We start from the raw sequence: 24,040 nt of genomic DNA, 5'->3' as shown, positions 1-24,040 counted from the left end.
AACCCAATGTCTTAAGGAGGGTGTGAGAGAAATAGTGCTTTCGTATGGATCAAGACCTCCGCCTCCTAGGAAATTGGTCCCACAGCAGAAGTCACACTGATGACAAGAGCCTCATCGGCACATACCCACGTCGAATCAACCTCCCACTGAATCTCTATCACAAGCATATAAGCAACACCCTTCTTTTCTTTTTCAGTAGAATCAAATGCTACTAACACACATACCCTCCACACTGGGTCCTTTACACCTCAACCTGATCGGCTGACAGCAAAGAAAGTGAATATAGAAACACGACAACGCAAAACAGGGAGGAAAAGGTTTTAGTGGATACTTAAATGAAAGTCTCAGAAATTCTTGTAATAGGATTTTAGCTCCAATAATGTAATAAAAAGCGCCCACTACAGGGTCAGGCATTCTAGATATGCTTAATATATTTCTGCCGTTTTAGAGAAAAACGTATCCTTTATTTTAGATCTTCCTTTAGAGAGAATAACCATCTATGCCAATATTTGCAGCTAAATAAGCAAGAATATGTCATGACTTCTTAAAAAAAAATACTTATGAGTAGCCCCCAAAATAAGAAATCAACTTTTCTGTGCAAGGCCCAACCATGCTGTATCAGAAATAGGGCATTTTTTTTTTAAGATTGTATTTATTTATTTGAGAGAGAGAGAGAGAGAGTGAGCACAAGTAGGGTGAGGGGCAGAGGGAGAAGCACACTCTCTGCTGAGCAGGGAGCCTAATGTGGGGCTCAATCCTGACTCCAGGATCATGACCTGAGCTGAAGGCAGCCGCTTAACCGACTGAGCCACCCAGGCGCCCCGAGAAATAGGGCACTTCTTGAGAAAAAGCCAGAATTTCAGCAAGCTGAATATACCCCTCTTTTAAAAATATCTTTTCATGATTTGCTAATATACTAGGCTTAGAGAATCATTTATGCACTAGCTGGGTTTGGGGCTGCAATGCTTTATGTGTGTCAGTCAAAGATACCAGAACCCAATCGAGGGGTGCCTGGGTGGCTCAGTCGTTAAGCATCTGCCTTCGGCTCAGGTCATGGTCCCAGGGTCCTGGGATCGAGCCCCGCATCGGGCTCCCTGCTCCGCGGGAAGCCTGCTTCTCCCTCTCCCACTCCCCCTGCTTGTGTTCCCTCTCTCACTGTGTCTCTCTCTGTCAAATAAATAAATAAAATCTAAAAAAAAAAAAAAAAAAGATACCAGAAAACCCAATCAAGCCCGCATGGGCTATGCCCCAGAAATCATTCATGCTTTTTCTATATTTAGCACACACAGCACACATATGCTTAACATAAAAATGATTGTCCACAGAAACTGCACAGCAACAAAAGAGCCTTGGTTTTGACTTCCGCATAGATGTTAAAATAATTTAATGCATTATTACTATGTTGTTGACTCCCAAGTGGAGGACAATATGTAATCTCATTTGGTTAGCAAAAAGGAAGTTGGGAGTGGAGGCTAATTTAAACAGGTTGTCCAATAGTTAATCATTTCGGCAAACCAAGTGCCATATTCTAATCTGCATGAGTATTAAAATTATATTCATACCTGCTTAATCATAATTGCTATATATCATAAATGATTCTGGATCAAGAAACAAGTAATCAAAAGCTGCATATTTAATAACTTGTTCACACTGAAATTTCTTATGCTATTAATATCTAAGTTCCCTTCTGTGACTTTAGGCTATTTTAAAAGGGGGTAAAAATACAGAAACCTTGTTACCATGGAGACTGTAAGCCGGTCAGCCCATCTGCTGAAGAGGATATAAAATTTTATAAGTAGAATTTTAAAAGCCTTACTATGAGAAAGACTTCCTCAAACACAGTAGGGGGGGTCAGGGAGCTACAGAGAGTCTGGCAAAGGGCCACTTGCAAAAATTTGGGCTATCATTATTTTGATACTAACCATGAATTTGCAGTAATTCTTATTAAGGGGAAACTATTAATAACCATACATCAGAATACTAGAGATGTAAAACATATTTTGGCATGTTCTATGCTAATGTTTATACCATTTTTTTAGGAAAAAAGATTTTAAGAATGTATGCTAAAAACTAGTCCAGGGAAGCCTATGATTTGGTTTATTTGATTTTTAAAAATGCTCCACATATTTACCACAGGTTTTTATAAAACAAGTATCATGCACTTTAAACAATTATGGTGTGAAGTTACGTCATCTTTAGGACCTTATAATATTTAGCCTTTCTCTTCTGTTTTTTAGATATGCGTGCCTAATCCAGAAATTTATTCACTCAACAACTTGTAAACCTAGTAGGCACGAAGCCCTGCCTGAGATGAAGGCACAAGAAACATCATAAAGCAGTTCGTGTCCTTAAGAAACTGAAGGAGGTGGCTTATCTTCATTCATTCACCCCTTTATTCATTCAGTAAAGGTTCGCTGAGCACCCACTATGTGCCAAGCACATTTCGAGGCACTGGGAATCACGCCGTGATCAAGAGCGACAAAAATGCAGCTTATGCGCGGGTATAATTTACAATTAGAGGACAGTAACTGAGAGGGGAGGTTTAGTGATAAGAATAAGATGCTGTAAGATGACAGAAATGGCTCCTTCTGCCGGGAGCAATTAGATAAAGATTCCAAAGAGGAGACGTTGGAGCTGGGGCTTCAGAGAGGAACAGGGGCTGGAACAACATTCAAGACCAAGAGAGCACAGTGTGGTGGCAGAAATCTGGAGAATGTCTGTCACCGAGCTGGATTTTCTGTCACACTCCAAGACAACATGAGAAATCCAGCATGGCTAGAAGGGCTTAATGAATATTAAATTTTAGGGAAATTTCTGTACGCAAGTTGATTTGAAAGTATAATTATTTTCATAAATGTCTGTGATAGGTGAATTCGTTTTCCTAAATAGCAAAATTCCTGGTTAAAGAACATTCTTGTCTTAAGGTAAGTATCACAAGTCAAATATAAAAATAGCAATAGAAAACTTAATGCTGTAAGCCTTTTTCACAGGTAATATCTCTCAGTCAAGGCTTATAAAAGCTTTGCAATGAGCTACAGCAGTTATTACTTCCGTTTTATAGAGGTGGTAACTAAAACTTAAAGAAAGTAAGTGACATACTCTAGATCTAGTAAAGGGCTAAGCTAGACCTTGAACTTCAGCGTTCACCATAAATATTGTGCTCTTTCTACTAGACTAGAATTTTGTGCCAATTTAAGGGTTTTTACAAAATAACAGGGAAAAGCTCTCACAGAGCAATGTATCACAAACATTACTGGTCTTTGGAAGAAATCTATACATATCTACTTTGTGCACTTGGCAGAAAAAGAGTAAGGCCAGGAGTACTGAGAATAGTCAGCCATCAATAAATGCAAATGTCACAACGTCAGCATAATGATTTCCTTAACAAAGTGACCTTCCTCCTTGTTACTGAAGGTCCAAAAATTTCACCCGCCCCACCCTTCACCCCCCACTCCTGCACCAAATCCAACACATTTGGAAGTGTCCTCTCCATTGAAGTGGCCGCTTTAGCTCAACGCTGTTTCCCCTGTGTAGTAAGCTGGCAATCATGGTTTTACTATGTTTCTATGAGAATTTAGCCACCGCCCCCAGATTCTAGTGCCACCACCAAGTCTGGCATTAAATTAGCAGAAAAATGGAATTATTATGAATTTTGAACAAGCTGATACAGAAATGTAAACAAATGAATTGCTAAATATATAACTTAAAAAGCAAACAGGTTAAAGAATGTTAGAGATTAGAATGGAGTGCAGGATAATAAAAACTCCGAAAATAATTAAAGATACATTTTGAAAACAAAATAGAAGAGGTAATTGTGAGCATATTTGTCAATCTGTTGTCATTGTTTAAAATAAAGTCCCTTACTAGCTGTATTCTTCAAGAGGGGCCTCCCAAAACTTGGGACATCCCCTTCAACAAGAAACATAGTCTTCTAGCATTAAGATCTCTCATTTGACAAGCAACTCAAAGGACTAATCTACTGGGGACATGTCTCTGACTCCAGGGTGAAGAGCAGGGATCTCGGACCAAAGACAAGATTATATGGAGGCAGGTGAGATGGGATTCTATGCTGGATCCAGGAAATCAACCCCAAAGCTAGTGTACAGAGAGAGTCAAGAGCTGAGCCAGGTGAGGAAGCCCAAGGAAGATCGTGTGGACTGAATTAGAATAAAGCAGGCAGGCAGGGGGAAAATGGCAAGAGAAGAGAAAACAAAGCTGTGTGGTCAATCACGCCAGGAGCTGGGGACCATGAATCCCAGCAGCAGGATGAACAACAGAGGTGAGGAACCCAGAGTAAGTGCCAGAAACTAGCATGTTCCCAAAGCCTTCTGAGCTCCCAACACTTACCACCATCAGCTCCACCACAACTACCACCACCCACCCATCCTATCATCACCATTACCAACACGGCTACCACCAGCCATGCCCACGTCACCAACACCGCCATCTTACCACCAATACCACCACCTCTACCATCGCCACAATCACCATCACCACCACCAGCCCTGTGATCAACATAACCATCATCCCTCTAAGATGTTCTCTTCAGAAGCACAAAGGAACAGGCAGAGGCTTTGAAATTTCAGCCTTCCCCATCAGTCTCTGAAAGTAGAAGGCAGCAGTACTGATACAAATTATGGTCCCTACCCTCCTTCAAAAGCAGCTACAGTAGGTTGTGGTCTTAAATAAAATAATTTGTACCAAGATATACCTATACTACACCATTTCTCAAAATTCTCATAACCCTCTGTGAGGCAGATATTGTTATCCCCATTTTATGGGTGAGGAAAATGAGCCTCAGGGTCGGTATTACTTGCCCAAGGTCATACACCTAGAAGGCGATGGAGCCTGGACTCACATTCCAGTCGGCCTGATTCCACAGCTGATTCTATTTACAGCTCTGCTGTGCTGCTTCTCTGAAGAAAATTAAGATAAAGTCAAGTCCTTGAGGGGGTTCACTGGTAGTGGGAGAGACCTGTAAACATATCATTTCAAAACAATGTGAGAAGTGCTCCAGATGTACTAGGGGAGGAAGAAACTAATTCTGGGGATGCCTGGGTGGCTCAGTCGGTTGGGCGTCTGGGTCATGATCCCAGGATCGTGGGCTCGAGTGCCGCATCGGGCTCCTTGCTCAGGGGGAGTCTGCTTCTCCCTCTGCCTGCCGTTCCCCCTGCTTGTGCGCTCTCTCTCTGACAAATAAATAAAGTCTTAAGAAAAAAAAAAAGAAAGAAAGAAACTAATTCTGCCCGGGGCTATAGGAGAAGACTGTACAGAGGATGTGACATTTACACAGTCATGAAGAAGTAGGAGTTCACCAGAAAAAGCAGTGGAGGGGACAGCTGCAGTGTTTACTTCCTCCGTCCCGCTGGCCCTGCGGATTTTCCCATGTTTGACCTCTGGCCTGACTGAGAGCCTCCCCTCAGGTCTGGTCACACTGCCAGCTTGTCTCTTTGCAGGCACTGAGCCACACTCCCTCTGGCCATACACACAGACACCTGTCTCGGCCTTTCCTAACTCTGGCTCGAGTTCCAGAGTCCAGCACATCCTAAGGAACTCTGGGATGAAAAGATCTGGTCTGCAGGACTCAGGCATCCAGTCTCTGGCCCCAGACCAAAGCATCAGCCACAAGGTGATGAACTGCTGAGGCCAAGTGCTAGTCAGTTGGTGCTGACCAAGAGGCTTCTTAGACGCCCTCTGTTCAGGGAGAAACTATTCTGAAGCAAATCCCGGATGGAGCATCCAAATGAAACCACTAAGAGAGTAAAGCTATTGCTCACCTGCATGTCACCAAATTGTACCTAACATCCCTGACATCAAGTCTTGCAATCCAGTGCTTAGGTCTACTGGGAAAGTAGATTAGAAAGGGAATTGTCCGGAGCTCAAGGTGCCATGGTAGGGGCCAAGGTGCCATGGGACCACACCTGCTTTTTTTTCCAAGCCAAAAACACTGCTGCTATGTCTTTGAGCTTGACACTACGGGTCCACAAACAGTCGTCTTCATGTTTTTGAGTAACCTTTCAACCACTTTCTGAGAAGACCCTCAGTCCATGGATCACCTCTAAATCTTCTTTTCAGAAACATGTTCTTCTTAGATACCTCAACCCTTAAAAGAAAACATCAAGTCTATCCTTAGCACAATGTCTCACTTAACTGACAACAAAGACTAGGCCTTACCTGGGTTCCTATCCAGGTGCTGAATCTCAAAATCACTATCATTCTGTTCATTTACCAATCAGAATTTATTAAACACTTATAATGTGTCAGATGCTTATTCTGTTCACCTGGAATGTACAAGGATGTACAGGTTTGATGCTTACGTTCCTGTAAGGATGGATGGGAATGAATAAATAAAAAGAAGACTATGCAACTAAGGTGATTTCTGATAATAAAGGAACATGATAGCGAGTAAACACAAGAGGGGGCCTGCCTTTAATGGGCAGCCAGAGGAGGTCTGAGAAGGTAACGTTTGGGCTGAGATGGGAGAAGGAATGAGAAGGAATCAGCCATGTACAGAGCTGGGGAACGAGCATTCCAGCACAAGAGGACAGAGATGCAAAGGCCCAGAGACAGGATTAACCTTGGCTTATTCAGGGGCACCTGGGTGGCTCAGTCAGTTAAGCATCTGCCCCAGGACCCCCACGTGAGGCTCCCTGCTCAGCACCAACGTGCTTCTCCCTCTCCCTCTGGCTGCCGCTCTGCCTGCTTGTGCTCATGTGCACACGCTCTCTCTCTCTCTGTCAAATAAAATATTAAAAAAAAACACCTTGGCTTATTCAAAGAATACAAAGAAGGCCTTGGACTGGAGGAAGGGGCTGCAGGGGGAGTACAGAGTAGTAAGCAGGGGTGTGGCAGATGAAATAAGAGTCTGGCAGGAGTTCTATCACTACAGAGCCTTGTAGACAATAAGGAATTTAGATTAGACTTTCACACAACTGCAATCCATTTGGAGGGTTTAAAAGAGGGGAATGCCATGATCCGATTTCCTTCTTAAAAAGACAACTCTGGAAGTTGTGTAAAGAATGGATGTGGTAGTGAAGGGAAGCAGGGAGATTTTCAGGAGACCAAAAGAGAGATGATGCAGCTCACATTAGAAACTAGGCTGGTGGTGAGAGAGATGGAGAGAAGTGGATGGATTTGAGATGGCTTTCGGAGACAGAACTGATTGCAAGGATTATTCAGACCCATCAACCCAGGATCATCCCAAAATTCGTCCATGAAGAACAATATTTCAGGAGGATGGCCTACAGCATATGCAGATCATCAGTTCATCTATAGCACTGATGTTCATGGGTCCTTCGAGGGGCCTCTAGAACTGCTGCAGAGAGCATGAGGAGGAAACTGGGAGGGTGATCCAGATATAATCCCTCCCCATCAAAGCATCTCCAAGTATGCTGATTACATCACCAAGGATAACACCTGCAATTTCACTTGAAGAAATTTTTATGTTAAAGCCAAACTTTGCAAACCACTACTGTGACAACACAGAGTCTGTCTAACTGGCCCCAATAACCATTCTCTCTTTCCTACCAGAAATAGAGCCATCACAATTTTTAGCCTTCACGTGGCTACTCAGCTAGAGACCACATTTCTCAGTCTCCTTTGAAGGCAGATGTAGCCTCACGACAAAGTTCAGGCCAATGGGTTTGGAGCACAAGAAATATGTTTAACTTCTAGGTCATTCCTTTAAAAATGAAACTGCTTATTCTCTTCTTTCCCCTTTGAGCTGCCTAGGAAACTGATGCCTGGAGCAGTCACGCTGGACCCAAAGATGGAATCTAGATGTTGAGAATGGCAGAGCCTGCCCACTAGCCTGGGTCCTTGGAACACTGATCTCTCAGAAGAGAGCTATTTACCACTCTGAACTGCCCACCTACCTCTGGACTGGTGAGTGACAAAGAAATATACATTATATCTTCTTATTTCAGTGGTACATCAGCTTAGCATATGCCCAGGCAGAGCCTCAACAGCCAATGTATGATCCACCATGTCTCTCATTCCCTCTTTTGCAGCAAACTGAAATATGCCAGGGAATGGCTTCTCTATTGGAGTAAAGAACAACAGCAAGGAAGGCCCCAGCCATCCCAGGAGATACATGGGGTGTGAATGCACAACAAGTCTGTGTTGCTGTAGTCGTTGTTTTAGGGAAGTTTTTATCACCGCAGCATCCCCTGACCTATCCTGACTAATACATCCTGGTTGAAAACAGCCCATGGATTTTTACATATTTACCTGGTGATCCTAATATGCAGCCAACGCTGAGAATCACAGACACTTGTGGACCTTGTATCAATGGCTCCCACACAATTGCTTTTATTGAACTGTACTTCAGCATGATGAGGAACATTACCTCTACATTGAAGGATAATTATAAGAAACAACTCTAGAATTATGATAAAGTGTCACTTCACGGTTTAACCTACTGTCGTACACAGCGTTGACTCTATGAAAACAAGGGACAACTTTCTCTCTAGTCTCAGTGTGGGAAGTATTTGTGCTTTTTCTAAAGAACAACTTTATTTTTATTCTTGGACATTGTAAATCCTGTAACTGATCTTGCTTTCTTCTTTAGGTAGTTCCTATTAAGTTCAGAGTCAAACTTGAGGCTCCCAACTAGCAAGTAACTAGAGTTTTGTTGGCACACATTTTGTGTACTCAGCACACATTCTTACGCTTATTTTCTCCTTAGTTCATTTTATTGGCTTGTGATATCATACGAGCTAATGTAAGTCATTTCTAGAACAAGGCAGGATATAAATATATCTTTAAATAATAAATAAGTAGCATGTGCCACTGACTGGAAGAGAGAAGAGAAAGAAAATAGTTAAGTGCACCAGCTTACCCAAGCAACTTGAACACATGAGATCTGTTATAAAAATATCCACCGAAGTCTACTTATTAAATAGTTAATATTGGTTAAAAACAGAAATTCCTGCCTTATTTATCAGAAAATGGGAACCCAAGCTGAACCACGTATGCTAAACATTATGCCTCTAAGAAACTAGGGATAAGCAGGAAAGTCAATATTGAAAGCTCCTAATGCAGTGTTTTCAAATGATATAAATCAATCTTGCGGTTCAACTCACCTTCAGCAAAGTTTCAATATGGCAACTTTTGTTATTCTTTATTATAGATTTAAAGCCCCATTAGCTACTTGCTCTTCCTGGTCGCTGTAATAATCATAGCACCAGGAGCTACACCACTCCACAGCCAATCTCCTCTTAATAGCCTCCAGGATGCACATCTGCGAACCATCTTACCACAGTACACAAATATTTCATTCCTGACAACCCACTCTATTCTCCACACACCCTTTCTTGTCACATGCATATGCTTGAAACCGTTATAAATTCCAGCTCTATCCCAAATTATCTTTCCTCTCGTAAGCTTCTCCAGATCATCTCTTTTGTTACCTTCTAAAAAGGATATCGTCCTCTAATACTTTCAATAATATTTGATATTGAATGATCCTATGTTTTATGAGTTCATCTCAGCAGCTAAGTGACACAGGATAACTGCAAAAACTACAGAATACAGTGGTTTCTAGCACGATGTACGAGCTGACCACACACATCTGCAGACACAGACATAAAGTCCTATCATACTAGAGCTTGAAGGAACCTCATAGGTCACTACGCCTCCCCACTTAAACCCCCATTTTGCAGGCAGAAAAACGGAGGTCCTGGGAAATATTAATTCAGTAGTCATTCCTGTATTAATACTTGTGTCCCAGAAATTCATTGTTGAGTCAGTTATCTGAAACTTGGTATATATTTTCTCATTAAGAAACAACGTTACAGGGGCGCCTGGGTGGTTCAGTCCTGGGGCAGACGGAGAATAATGCCTTTTCCCCAGTGGGACCCTATAGAGAGATGCAGGCCAAAAGTACAGAAGCAGGCTTTACAAGGGACTCTTGGACATGCAGGGCACAGGAAGCTCTATCCAAGTGCCCAAGGGACCAAGTGTGACCCAGAGTGGAGGACGTCTGGAACAAGCTTGTCCAGAGAGGCTGAGGAGCATGGTGCTGTGTGTCACCTTCTAGGTTTTGCCTGACAAGCAGCATCCTAGCTGGAGGAAAGCAGTGTCTACTCCTAGAGGCAGAGCTACTACAGCAGGAGAAGCCTTCCTCAAAGGCTGTGGCAGCAGACATCAATGAGGGACGGAGCTGTGAGCACCCGCTGGACTCCCAGAAAAAATGGACAAGATATTAGGAGGCAGGTGTTGAGGTCCTATGTCTACCTACACATAGGAAAGGTGAACAAGCAAAATGCGGATGATTAATGTTGATTCCTTACAACTTCTCCCGCTCCTCCTTCCTCTTGTCCCACATGGTACCTGTCCACAGAGACCCACAGGCTGATGGGGCCTGGGGACATTCAGCTTACACAAAGGAGAATCTAACAAGTGAACAGACAAAACAGAAGGCCAGCAAGGGGTGCCTGGGTGGCCCAGTTGGTTAAGCGTCTGGCTCTTGGTTTCGGCTCAGGTCATAATCTCATGGGTCGTGAGATGGAACCCTACATCAGGCTCCACGCTCAGCAGGCTGTATGCTTAAGATTCTCTCTCTCTCCACACCTCTGCCCCTTTCCCTGCTTGCACTCTCTCTCCCTCTCTCTCAAACAAATAAGTAAAATCTAAATAAATAAATAAATAAATAAATAAGAATGCCGGAGAAGGCGATCTGGAGCCATATTGCAGAGCTTTGTAGGCAAAGGTTCTACAAGGGTTTGACAGAAAGATTGTCATCATGTGAAAATGGTGAGACCGTCCTCAAGAAGGAATGGAGTGACTGAGTGGGTGGTAGGGAGAAAGCACGGTTTGAGTCTAAGTCTGGGTATGTGTGCTAGTAGCAAGGGCAGAAGTGATAAGTTTAGATGGGAAAGTGGGGGAAACGGTGAGAAAGGACAGACTCAGGGAGCCTGAGGTCTTTGTTGGGGAGCACATCTGCTTTGTTGTGGTGCACCTTTAAAGGATGGGAAGATGAGCCTATTTGTAAACAGTTAAGTCAAGCTACAATACTGTATGAATGACTACAGCCCCTGAAGACTCCTGGGAACAAGCATATTTTTCAAATAGGCTGCTCGTTAACCCAAATCATTTGAAACTGCTTGGACCTCAGACAGTGGAGGAAGAAGTGCCAAAAGCCTTCGGGCGTGTTAAAACAGGTATTCTGGGGCAAAAGAGTCCTAACAGATAAAGTTCCAGAAGAAAGCTTAAAATGGATCAAGTTTGATCCCACCATTCACCCACCCTCCCACCCTGCACAGGCTCCCTGTCCCGTCCCCCGCCGGCTCCCCAAGCCCACCTGAGGGCCCAGGGAAGTTTCCAGGCCACTCCTGCCTCTGGATGGCTGCTTCCTGGTTCTTCTCAACTGCAGGAGCCACAGTTCCATGAAACACCAAGGGCTGTTTTCTGCTGCTGCCCGTGCTTTAAACAAGGGCCACAGTCATGGTGGGAGGCCTATCCAGGTGGATGATTTTAGCATATTTATAAGTTGGACATATTTAGGTTTTGCCTGCTTATGCTTTTTAAATAACCTGCGCGTCCACTAAAAAAAGTAACACTAGTGAATGTGCTTAATGCCACTGAATTATACACTTAAGACTGGCTAAAAGGGTAAATTTCCTGTTATGTATATTTTACCACAATAAAAAAAATAAACATAACTTTTTTAAAAACCCAATGTTCTTTTTTTTTTTTTTACAATTAACACTTTTTACTCTTCTTATGTATAAATAGTAAACAAAATACTTGGAAATACAAAATTTGCATTTTATTGGGTTAGTTTAAACCCTGAAGATCTCTACTAATGTAGAAACAGCAATAGTAATAATAACACCCATGGTACAATTACTCTTATAATGTGTATTTGACATCATTTTTATTGATATTACTTGGTTTAATTTCATTTTATAGGATCAAAAGAAATATTTATGTTAGAGTAAATGAATATGACAACCAATACCAGATGAAAAACTGAGCCTTTCCTACCAGAAGTTCTCCCTACAGCACGGAGACCGAAAGAATAAAAAATATCCCCCAAACTAAAGCACCCCTCAAGCTTTCTGAAATTAGCAGAGAATATTTGCAGCTGACCTATTTCTCTCCCACACAACTGTGTTGATAATTGACTTTTGTCCCCCAGGGAAGTGCTCAAATATAATTGAGCAGCACCTGCCACATAGAGAGTACAGTTTTATATACCCAATAATTCCCATAAATATTGTACTTAACTTGGGACTCGAGCACTCTGCTTTCTCCTTAATTGTATCTCCCAAGGAAAAAAAATTATAATTACCAAAGCTGAGTTATTATAAACATCTAGATAAAATTTAGAGGTATTTTGGATTATAAGTATCCAAGACATTTTTTCCTTTTTTTCTTTAAATTTTTTATTGTTATGTTAATCACCATACATTCCATCATTGGTTTTTGATGTAGTGTTCCATGATTCATTGTTTGCATATAACACCCAGTGCTCCACGCAGAACATGCCCTCTTTAATACCCATCACCAGGCTAACCCATCCCCCTCCAAGATATTTCTATCATGAAAAATTATTGAAAATGATGGCAATAACTACTCTTATTGCTCACTTTTTTAATCCCAGTGATCTTATCCTATTATATAAATCCCCTTCTATAGATGAGAGTCACTCAGTTTTGTTCAATCCTGATGACAAGGAGGCCAAGATAAGGGATTTGATTTCTACGCGGGTCAAATAGTTTTACTCCCCACAAAATTCAGCTTTATGACCTGAGACTGTAGCTCTACAAAGAATATAAATATGATCTACCCTATTCAATGCCATGACTTGCAAAGCTCTCTGGAACACAGAGTTAAGGAAAGGCAAGTCCCTATACACACAGGGGCCAACATCTGCACATTTGGACCGGGGGCTACAACTTGAAACCCTCAGGCTGGTGTAGAGAATATGTTAATGAAAAAAAACTGAAGCCAGTCACAAAAGATCACATTTTATTGTATGATTCCAGTTATATGAAATGTCCAGAATAGGCAAATCTACAGACATACAGACTAGATTAGCTTAGGGGTGGGGAGCAGTGTGGAGAATGATAATGAGTACAAGGTTTCTTTTGGGGGTGATGAAAATGTTCTAAAATGAGATGATGATGATAACAGAGTACAGCCTCACCTCTCCGTCACACACACACACACACACACACACACACACACACACACACACACACACACAGAGGCCAAATAAGAAAGTCATGTCTTTGGACATTCTAACCCTAACAGTGACCACTTTACCCACCTGCTTGAATGGGAAACATAATCAGCATGTTGAGTTCTTGACACCCAGCACTGGGCCATTCGAGAGGAGAATAGAAGGGTATGATAAATTCATCTACAGAAGAAGTTACTATGCATTTCCATGACTGCTAGTCTTTCCAACACTAAAAAAGAAATTGCAAAAGAGTTTTCCTAAGGAGTTTAAAATTGGTATTACAATATAATATAGTGAACACTACAAAAAGTCACCATTTCTAGTGATTTTGATGACCCAGAAAAATGCAGATTCTTTTTAGGTTTATGTTTACAAAATACTTCTCTCAAAACAAAGACTACTGCCACAGCTATTAAATTAAACGGCAGCCCTGGAGAAAGATGCCTCCACCAACAAAGAATATAAAATGAGAAATAAGATAGGCCCGGTTTGCCATCCAAATGATTACAGTGAAATGATCAGAGAGATTCGGGAGATGTCACAGAAGCTTTCAAGACATAAAGCACAAATGCTGAAGGACATCCCTTCAGAGTCAAGGAATCACCTCTGCTCTGTGCATGTGTGTAATAAGAAAGGACATGCTCAAGAAAATAGGAAAGTTTGCAGATGGGCGCATTTACTCCGGTGAAAATGAGAGCTATCTTCAAGGAGTTTCAAAGCCAGCTCTATATTCCAGCCAGGTGTTCATGAAACATCAGCCTTCTCTGGTTCCGAAAGCAGGTTGCCATATAACACAGCTTATCATTATTGTTACCTGAAAGCCCTAAAACTCTTCCCTTAAAGTTGAATAATTTAGTCTTTGCATTAATTTCGGCTTCTAGCTCTAGTCCTACCCCCACTGCCTGCCCCAGTTTACATGGTTAAAGCCACGTACAATTGCTGATGTGTTGCTCCGTAGTCAAGTTCGTAACAACTCTTCTAGAACGAAGGGTGTTGTATTCTACATCAGCGTTCTTCTGGGTCACAAAGTACAAGGACATACAACTGCGTGAAGCAGGGCAGTACCAGCTGTTTGGATCAGAATGTGTTTCTATAGGGGTTCTTTGTGGGTAACAGCCTAGCTCTTCTCGAGACTCAGCAATTTGCTGTCTTCTAACCTGGAGAAGCACTATAAAGACAGTGTGTGATTGGGGAGGGTGAAGGAAATGCTCCGCACGGCCCCACAGAGGAAATAATGGTGCAACACCCTGGGTTCAAAGGTCCAGGGCCTGTCTCAGGCACACCCTGCAGAAGGACAAACTCAAGAGGATCCATGTTGCTGAGGCCTGTAACCCATTCTCAAGGCACATACTCCTGCTGGGAAGGAAGCTCCAGCAAAGAGCGAGCAACAGAGAGGATGGCACTGTTCTAGGAAACATTCCGCTCCAAAGTGTTGCCTAAAACAAAGCATGCAGAGGCCGGACAGCAGAATGGGGCCTGCATACCCCTCTGCGCACATGCCTGCAGATATTTCCCAGAGCCTTCAGTGAGTCTGAGTGAACTGCAAGCCTGCTCTCCCTGGTTAGGGCTGATGCTTTCTTGGAGTCTGAGCTGCAGAAATGAGACCAAGAAATGGCCAAACTAGGAAGAAAATCAGGAGTTTGGCTAATGCTACAACATCAGCCAGAAAAGATGGGTCAGAACTAGATTGGCTGGGCTCAGCTACCCCAACTGAGCTAGTAGACTCACCAGAAGCAGAGGGACTGGTTTCTACATTGAGCTACACCACATGGTTTGACTCAACCACATTCTCTTTAGTCCCACCCTTACTTTTTCCCTTGATGAATGAACAAGCAGTCTCTGCTCCTTAACACCCGAGGACGACACTGTCTGGGGAGGCAGCAGAGTCATTAAAGAGAGAGGGCCACAAAAAACCAAGGTCTTTTTCAGCTTAAGTGTCCACACAGCATCCTATAACTTTCTAGAAAGATTAAAATTTCAATCAAAATTCATCTAAGTTTCAATTAAAAAAAAATCTCACCATCCTAAACTGAAGGATAAATAGTTCTTTATTCTATAAAAATGAGACTTTAGGGAACTCTGTGTGCCAAGAACAGGGACTTGGAGAAAAGCACAAGTGACTGGTTCACAGGTTAGCTGCCCAGGAACTGGATTTCTCAATAAGGAGCATGGTAAATTCAGTTCCATGTATTCAAGCCCAAGAGCGAGAACAGAGCAGTTGGCCACGAGAGGCAGAGTTCTTTCTTGGTCTCAATTTGGGAAGATGCATTCCAGATAAAATTCACACAGGAAATAGGTGTGAAATTTCCCTCAGGTTCACTGTAACTGTATTATCCCACTTAGCCAGGAAGTTTACTTACAGAGCAAGTAAACTTCCAATTTCGTTAATGAACACAAATCATTATTGTCTTCCGTGCAGTTACAATATAATAATGGTTGTGCTGGTCCTGTCCCATTTCCCTCAGATTCATTCTCCCCTCTCTCTGTGCTCCTTTCTATCTCAAGAGGGCCAAGGGTCTGCAGGCTGCTTCCCAGGCTCCCAGTCAGCCGGTTTCCAGCTGGGCTTAGCCAAGGGGAGGTGCATCAGGAGACTGAGGGCTGGCTGGGAGGGGGCGGGGGTGGGGGCAGAGTATTCCTTCCCATTCTCTGCCCTCAAGTGGCTTCTTTAGTAGAAGCTATATATCCTCTGTGTGTGTGCCTCTCTCTCTCTTTTTTTAATTGAGGTATAATTGACAAAGAACATTATATTCGTTTTGGGTGTACAACGTAATGATTCAATATTTCTGTATATTGCAAAATATCACAAGTCTAATTAACATCCATCACCATATGTAGTTACACATTTTTTCTTTTGATGAGAACTTTCAAGATCTAGTCTCTAAGCAACTTTCAAATATGCAATATATTATTAACTATAGTCACCATGCTATAGATTACACCCACCATTACTTACTTATTTTATAATTGAAAGCTTGTACCTTTGACCCCTTTACCCATTTCACCTCTTCCCCCCACCCCTGCCTCTGGCAACCATTAATCTGTTCTCTCTCTCTATAAGCTCAGCTTTTGTTTTTTGGTTTGGGGAGGCTTTTTAGATTCCACATACAGGTGAGATCATATGGTATTTGTCTTATTATTTGATTTATGTCACTTAGCATAATGCTTTTAAAGGTCCATCTATGTTATCACAAATAGCAAGATTTCATTCTTTTTACGGCTGAGTTACACACACACACATATATTTCTATATACACACACTCCATAACTTCTTTATGCACTCATCCATCGATGAACACTTAGGTTCTTTCCATGCCCTGGCCATTGTAAACATTGGCTGCAATGAACATGGGGTGCATATATCTTTTCAAGTTTGTGTTTTCATTTTCTTCAAATAAATACCCAGAAGTGGGATTGCTAAATCATACGGTAATTCTCTTTTTAATTTTTTGAGGAATCTCTACGCTGTTTTCCACAGTGGCTGCACCAATTTACACTCCCACCAACAGTGCACCAGGGTGCCCTTTTCTCTACATCCTCGCCAACACTTGTTATTTTTTGTGTTTTTATTGTAGCCATCCTAACAAGTGTGAGGTGATGTCCTCTGTGTTTCTAGCTCCCACAAAACAATACACCAGGGGCTCCCGCATCTACCAGGTGACTCTGGCCCTTGGGCTCCAGGAACAGTTTCCTTGCCCTCCTGGCCCAGAGGTCACAGTGGCTTCCTGCTGTCACTAACCCAAAAGGTTAGCGTCCAACCTCTCCCATCACCTGTTTCACCATGCCTCTACATTCAAGTCCCTCAATTGTAAAATCGCAAGTAGTTTTGTTTCCTGTTAGACTCTGGCTAATACAATGACTACTAAACAAACAAACTTACATGAACCCATGCAAACAAAAACTCCATCTCCTGGTAAAATTAGGGAAAAAAACTACAGTCTCAAGATTCTCCGGTTGTTGCTTTGTTCTTCACAGTAACCATATAAGTTAAGAATATTTCCAGGACCAGGGGCACCTGGTTGGCTCTGTCAGTTACGGGATAAACTCTTGATTTCAGCTGGGGCTGTGATCTCAGGGTCAAGACACTGAGCCCTGCATCAGGCTCTGCAGTGAGCATGGAGCCTACTTGGGATCCTCTCTCTCCTTCTCCATTTGCCCCTCCCTACTATGCACTCTCCCTCCCTCTTAAAAAAAAAAAAAGAATATTTCTAGGATCTAAGAGGAATAAGCTCCATATGTCCTTTCATGTGTCCACATTTCTGTTTGTATGTCTGTCCTGATTTTTCAGGGATGAAATGTGTTGTGATGGAAAAAGATGGAGAATCTGAGTAAGGTCCCCTGTCTCAGTTCTATTACTACTTGATGTGATGGTGCAGCCTTTATGTCCTTGGGTCTTCTCATTCATCTGAAAATGAAGAACTGAAGTATTTTCCCTCTGCAATGTCTTCCTGTTCTAAAATTTTGTGATTCTAAGTTTATGGATGAATTTTGCATATATACACGCCTCTAGGCATTTGATTATTCTTAGAGCTATGCACAAAGCATACACCTTCTGTTGATGAATCTGCATTTTATTGGAGAAATGTATCTCCAAATTATAACCCAAAGAATTTTTTGCCAGTTTGTTTTATTATAGTGTCAACGTAGTAACTAAATATGTTTTCAATCTCTAAATACAGTGTGGGTTTACTGAATTATGATCACGATGATTTGATTAGCATACTTAAAAAAAGCCCAAGGTTCTGTGATCTTAAGTAGATGGCTCCAAAGATGGCTGCAATAATAATATGCTCTTTTGTAAGGTGACCTTGCTAAACCCCATCAAAAGAGAGTCTATTTCTTCTCCCTTTGAAACTGAGTTAGCCCTTCGTTTTGATTTAGAGACTATAACAGAAGCAATGTCATGTAGCTTTTAACAGTAGGTTTTACAAAATCTGCAGCTTTACTTCTTGGGATGCCCCTTCTTGGAACCCAGCCACCATGTTGTAAGGAAGTTCAAGCAACCATGCTGGGAGCCCAGGTGGAGGAAGACTGAGCCTCCTGCCAAAAGCTCTAGTCGAGTTCTCAGCCAGCAGCCAGCAGCAACTGCCAACCACATGTGTAAGGCTATTTTAGATCTTTCAGCCATGCCAGTGCCCAGATAACACCACACACTGGTCAGCACACTGAAACTAAAAAAAAAAAAACATTATTTTTGCTTTAAGCTGCTAAATTTGGGGAAGTTTTGTTAGGAGGCAATTTCTCCCCATTAAACACAGAGTTTGATATTAGAGCAGAACCCCATGCCTAAAATATATCAAGCTAGTCCTCCATCCATCCGCTCCTTCATTCATTCAAATAAATATTTATTAAACAACTACTATGCTAAATTCTGAAGATACAAAGGAGACCAAATGCAGACCTGTCCCTGTTTATTATCTGGATGAGGGGACAGATATTAACAGAGAAATCTAATTATTGAGAACTGGCAAAATGCACTCTGGAATGAGGTAGGTGGTTAAGGAACTGATGTCATCAGAGAGATGAGAAAAGTAAGTGAAGACTAGGGGTGCCTGGCAGGCTTAGTTGGTGGAGCATGCAACTCTTGATCTCGGAGTTGTGAGTTCAAGCCTCACCTGGAGCATAGAGATTACTTAAAAATAAAAAAATCTTTAAAAAAAAGTAAAGATGAAACTTAGGTCTCAAGGAAGATTACAAGTTAAGTAGGCAGAAGAGAGAACAAGAGCCCTCCACACAGAAGGTTCAGCATATCCAAAGAGCCTATGGCAGAAGGAAAGATGGTGTGTTCAAGATCTACATCCAAAGCTAAAAGATCATGGTTAAAGATGAGGCTGGAAACTAGTAGAGGTCAGGCTTTGTAAGACTTGCAGTCCTCATAAGGGCAGCCTTAACAAGGAGAGGTCAACAGACCAATCATACTCTGATCAAATTTTCTCTTTGAACCGCAGTTGGGAGAAAAATGGGACTAACCTGGAGGACTCCATCACACAAACTCTATGTGCAATGACACCCAGAGTATTTCAATATTTAGTGCACACAGGCATTTTGCCCACACCCTCATTCCTTGCTACACTTCACTATATTATGTGTATACACCTATGTCTCCTTAAGTAGATTACAAAATCCTTTGGGTTCAGGAGCTCTGTCTCATTCATCTTTTCATTCCTCTTTCATAGTATCTAGCACAGTGCTGGGCACACAGCAAATGTTTAATAAGTGTTTCCTAAAGTTTTAAAACATGAATAAGTAGGGGCCCCGGGGTGGCTCAGTTGGTTAAGCATATGCCTTCGGCTCAGGTCAGGATCCTAGGGTCCTCTGGGATCGAGCCCCGAGTCTGCTTCTCCCTCTGCCCCTGCTTGTGTGCGCACACACACACACACTCTCTCTCTCTCTCTTGCTCACTCTCTCTCTCAAATAAATAAAATCTTTTTAAAAAAATAAATAAATAAATAAATAAAACACTAATAAACCTACTCACAAATGTCTGTCAGAAGTGATCTCCTAGGAAAAAATTCTACAGGCTCATTTGCAAAGCCATTCCAATAACAGCAACATTCTTAAGAAAGTCTTCCTGTAAAACATCATTCCTTTTCTGTTGTAGCAATTCTTGAGTTTCATCCTCAGTGAAGACGGAGAACAGTCCATCACATTTCCAAAGAATGCCTCTGTGTACACTTTGAAGATCATCACTGGGTCACCCAGCTCTCTCTTCTTACAGTGGCAAAACACTTCATCTTCTCACCTTCCCTCAAAGAAACCATTTAGCTGTTCCCTGGATTCATTCCAAAATCTCCATCCCTCCTAGATTATGGAGGCCAGCAGTCGAGGAGCCCACAAAACAAGGTAAAAGATGCCTGAAGGACTTTGTGAGCAGTCCACAGAGTAGAGGCAGGCTCTCTTTCTCAATTTGCTTGTTTTCAGGCCAACTCACATGTGCACACACACGAACACTAAAACTTTTTACCAGCTTAAAGAATGAACAGTTTTACTAGGTGAGTTTGCCAACTGTCCTCTGTTCTTCACCACCAGCCCTGTCTGACACATCTGATTTGACATATCATTTTTTTGTGGGGGGAACACTTTCCCTCCCTAATTTTGTAAATAATATGACACCAGAAATGAGCAGCACTATTTTGCTGGCATTCCCACTATCTTCATCATGTGTGAACGCACCACACAGACTATGAAATATCACCAAGAAATTCCATCCCTCTAATGTATCAAGAATTCAAAAACAATAAATCACTGGTCATTCTACAAATAATGAGGCTCTAATAACATAAGCAGCTGTTGTGCTTCTTAAAAAATATTTTTTTGGCACTCAGGTGAAAACTTTTCAATTTTAGTTCAAAAAATACTGTTAAATTCCATTTGCAGTAACTTTTCATCTCTTGTCAAAGAAACAAAAATCCCTCAGTTATTTTTATTGTAGCCATTATAGAAGTCTATATTATGCCATTTAAACAAGATCATGTGTAAGATACTTACTGAGCTGTAAGTGCTCACAAAAATTATCTATTATTTTTGCACAGAAAAAATAGGAAGATTGTGTATATAATGCAATTACACCTAACTCCTAAATTTAAATTAGACCATTTTATTAAATCAACAAATCCCAATTTCAGAAAAACTAATGAAATATATTTGTTCTAAAAATGTGCATTGTTTGGGGTGCCTGGGTGGCTCAGTCAGTTAAGCCGGTTACGCGTCTGCCTTTGGATTGTCTGCCTTTGGATCGAGTCATGATCCCAGGGTCCTAGAATTGAGCCCCACATCCGGCTCCCTGCTCAGGGAGGAGGCTGCATCTCCCTCTGCCTGCAGCTCCCTCTGCTTGTGCTCTCTATCAAATAAATAAAATCTTAAAAAATAAAAATCTGCGTCATTTAAATTACTCCCAAAATTACTAGCATGCAATATTTTACATTTTTAAGACAATACATAGCAACACACTTAACAAGAACTTATAAATGGATTAATCTCAATCATTTATTGGAGTAAATTGAGGAAAGACTAAGAATATTAGAAAAATATAGATTGTTTCATTTGTGGCTGGAAGAGTAAAGCATTAGTGAAGTGATAGTGTAGATGAGCTCAAAAGTTTTAGTCAAACAGTTCACGGAATACACTGCTGTATAATTAGTATTTCTAAGAATCTGCAACAAAAAAACACTACCAAAAATAGGCACCTACAAAATAAACATCAACAAGATCTCAGTCACATAAGTCAAAAATTTTTTAAAGGTGAAGAATGTCTTTGCTTTATCAAATACACAAATGACCCAAGCAAGCATTGCAAAGGGGATAGAATGAAATTTTAGAATGAATTCAGGATCTAAAATATATTTATATTAATAATGCAAATGCGTGGTGTTCACTGAATTAAACAGTAGTAGTAATAATTTGTTTGCAGAAAATGAATATCTGCATAATAAATATTATCTAAATATGTTTTATGAACCCTTTAGAAGAAGTCTGAGTCCAATTTTGAATCTAAAACCTATTTGTCGTGGATAATCTGTTTAAACTGATGATAATCACTAAGGAAACACACCGCAGCTGCCATCATTGGTTAAAAACACATTACACAATGCTCTAAGTGACCTAGAGGGAAAAGAACTTCCCAAGGTCACTCCAGCAACCCACAGCAGAGCCTGGGATAAAAGCGTCTTGGGGCGACGACCAAAGTATTCCCAAGTCACCCGGAAAGCACACACCTCCACAGTTTTTCTGTTCCAAAGAAAGATAAAGGTGATTCACTTTTGCATGATCTCGCGAGCACCCAGCAGCTATGTAGAGATGGTTTCATTTACAGCACATGGGCAGTACAAAAATTAAGGACCAATTTCCTATGTCAAGGTGAAAGAGATCTAAGCATTCAGTGTAACCGGCGATCTTTAGCACACAGAACACTCACTAGAACCACACAGAAGGAAACAACCACGAAGAAAACAAACACTAAGTGTAGTACCACCCAGACCCCGGGACTGAGTGCCGGCCTTGGCTTATTTTGATTTAACAGGTCTGGGCAGTCCTTCCCTAGTTAAGCGAACCAAAGAATAGGTCCCAAGTGACACCAAACTTTCTGTTCGAAGTGTCTTTCATTTGACCAGAGCTCGCAGATCTCTCCCAAGACCTAGACGGAGAAGAGTGTTCGAAATAGGGCAAAACAGCAGAGACCACGAACTCTCAGCCAGATCAAACCATGTGCCCCATGGGCTCTGGTTACTCAAAGTCAAGTACACGACTTGAAGACGTTTCTCCACACACAGAAAGTGCAAGTAGAAATACTTTTCAGTCTTCAATTCAATATCCCTGCCCTAAACCAGGTCTCCACCAACTTGCGTCCGCACGCACGAACTTCTAGGGCGGCGCGGAGCCGCCTGGCCGCGAAGACAGCGCGCAGGGGCTGCGGGAGAAGGACGCAGAGGGAGCGCCGGGCCCCAGCCGTAGAGAGGCGCGCAGAGACGCGACCCGCCGCTCCGGCTCGTGGGGGCAGCGCTCGGCTCTCCGACCCCCGCGCCCCGCACCGGGCCTTCTCCCCAGCTTGCCCATCACCGCCGCCCGCCCCCCGCCGCCTCCCCGAGTCCGCCTCCTACCTGTCTGAGGATGAAGCTGGTTGAAGTGGTGCTGCCATCGGATCTTTTCAACCTGCTCCTCCGGGTCGTGGTGCCTCGGGCCACCTGGACTCGACACACGGGGCCAGAGAGAAGCCGGTGAGGACCGAAGCGTGGAGCCGGGCGACCACCCCGGGCTAGAGTCAGCCTCCGGACCAGCTCCCGGGGGTCTCCCAGAGCCCGCACCCCAGTCTCCTCCGCGGTCCCCACATACAGCATCCGCCCCCACCCACTCACCCACCCACCACAAGCCTCGACGGTTGAAAAGATGCCCGGGAAAAGCAGCCCGCGAGCACCCACCACATCCATTAACAAAGACTCTTGGGGCGCGGGGTCCGAGTCCCCGGCATCGGTTGGGGAAGGCTGCGGGCTCCAGAGCGGGAGCGCTGAGACCGACGAGGTGGTGAGGAGGAGGAGGAGGGGGAGGAGGAGAAGGGGGAGGAGGAGGGGGAGGAGGAGACGGAGGAGGAGCTGGAGGAGAGAGGGACGCGGAGGAGGGGTGGGAGCGCCGGGCGGCGGACTCCCAGGACTGGGGGCCCCGCGTGGCGGGCAGGAAGGCGGGGCGCGCTCAGGCAGCCGGGGCTGGGGGGAGGGGGGGCAGGAGGAGGAGGGGGTGGTACCTGAGAGGTGGGGGAGTGCGGCGCGTCTGCCGGCCCGTTTTTGGCGTAAGAGGCGGACATGGTTCACGGTCGCATGGCTGGTCGGTGCGCGGTGCGCGGTGGGCGGAGGGCGGGCAGGCCCCCGGAGGCTCGCGAGCTGGAGGAGCGGAGGGCGGCAGGACTTCTCCAGCGGGCTGCGGGATTCGCGCCGGCTCCCGGCTGCCTGCCCGCACTTTGGAGCGCGGCACCTTAAAGGGACCTAGGCGCTACCCCCGCGCCCGCAGCGGGGTCACGGGCAGCGGCCCCCGCAGACGGAGGTCCCGCGGAGGGGGCTCATGGGGATCTCGCCTACCCGAGCCGGTGGGGAGAAGCGCTCCCCCCACCTAGCGAGCGCCTTACATCAGAGCTTTCCAGAGGATGAAGGGAGGGGGGAAATCTGGGATGGGGGTGGGAGGATTAAAATAGTCTGCACAGTTTCAAATGAGACAAAGGTGGCACGGTTCATGAATCAGGACTTGGGGAGGGACGCCGGTGCAGTGTGGCAGGGAGTGGGAAGAGCCGACCGGGCGCGCGTGTGTGTGTGTGTGTGTGCGTGCTCGAGCGCGTGTGTGTTTGGTGCACTGGAATTTTAAAAGGGCAAG

The 24,040-nt window shown here is 43.4% G+C and overlaps 1 protein-coding gene across 1 annotated transcript in view; it reads right to left on the bottom strand.

Annotated features, from left to right (window-relative positions):
- CACNB4 (calcium voltage-gated channel auxiliary subunit beta 4) overlaps window positions 1-23,480 on the bottom strand; it is a 236,835-nt gene extending 213,355 nt beyond the window's left edge. Inside the window, exons 1-2 of the mRNA XM_088021703.1 lie at window positions 23,421-23,480; window positions 22,783-22,866 (exon numbers count right to left, since the gene is read on the bottom strand). Of these exons, the coding sequence (XP_087877829.1) occupies window positions 22,783-22,866; window positions 23,421-23,480 (144 nt within the window). The remainder of the gene's footprint in view (window positions 1-22,782; window positions 22,867-23,420) is intronic.
- Window positions 23,481-24,040: the final 560 nt, after the last annotated feature.

This window comes from Eumetopias jubatus, unplaced genomic scaffold (assembly GCF_037043125.1).
Source record: "Eumetopias jubatus isolate StellerSeaLion01/CBP00866 unplaced genomic scaffold, mEumJub1_p1.0 scaffold_3, whole genome shotgun sequence".
NCBI lineage: Eukaryota > Metazoa > Chordata > Mammalia > Carnivora > Otariidae > Eumetopias > Eumetopias jubatus.
Note: the sequence above shows the minus strand (reverse complement) of the source record. Positions and strands in the feature narration are given on the sequence as shown.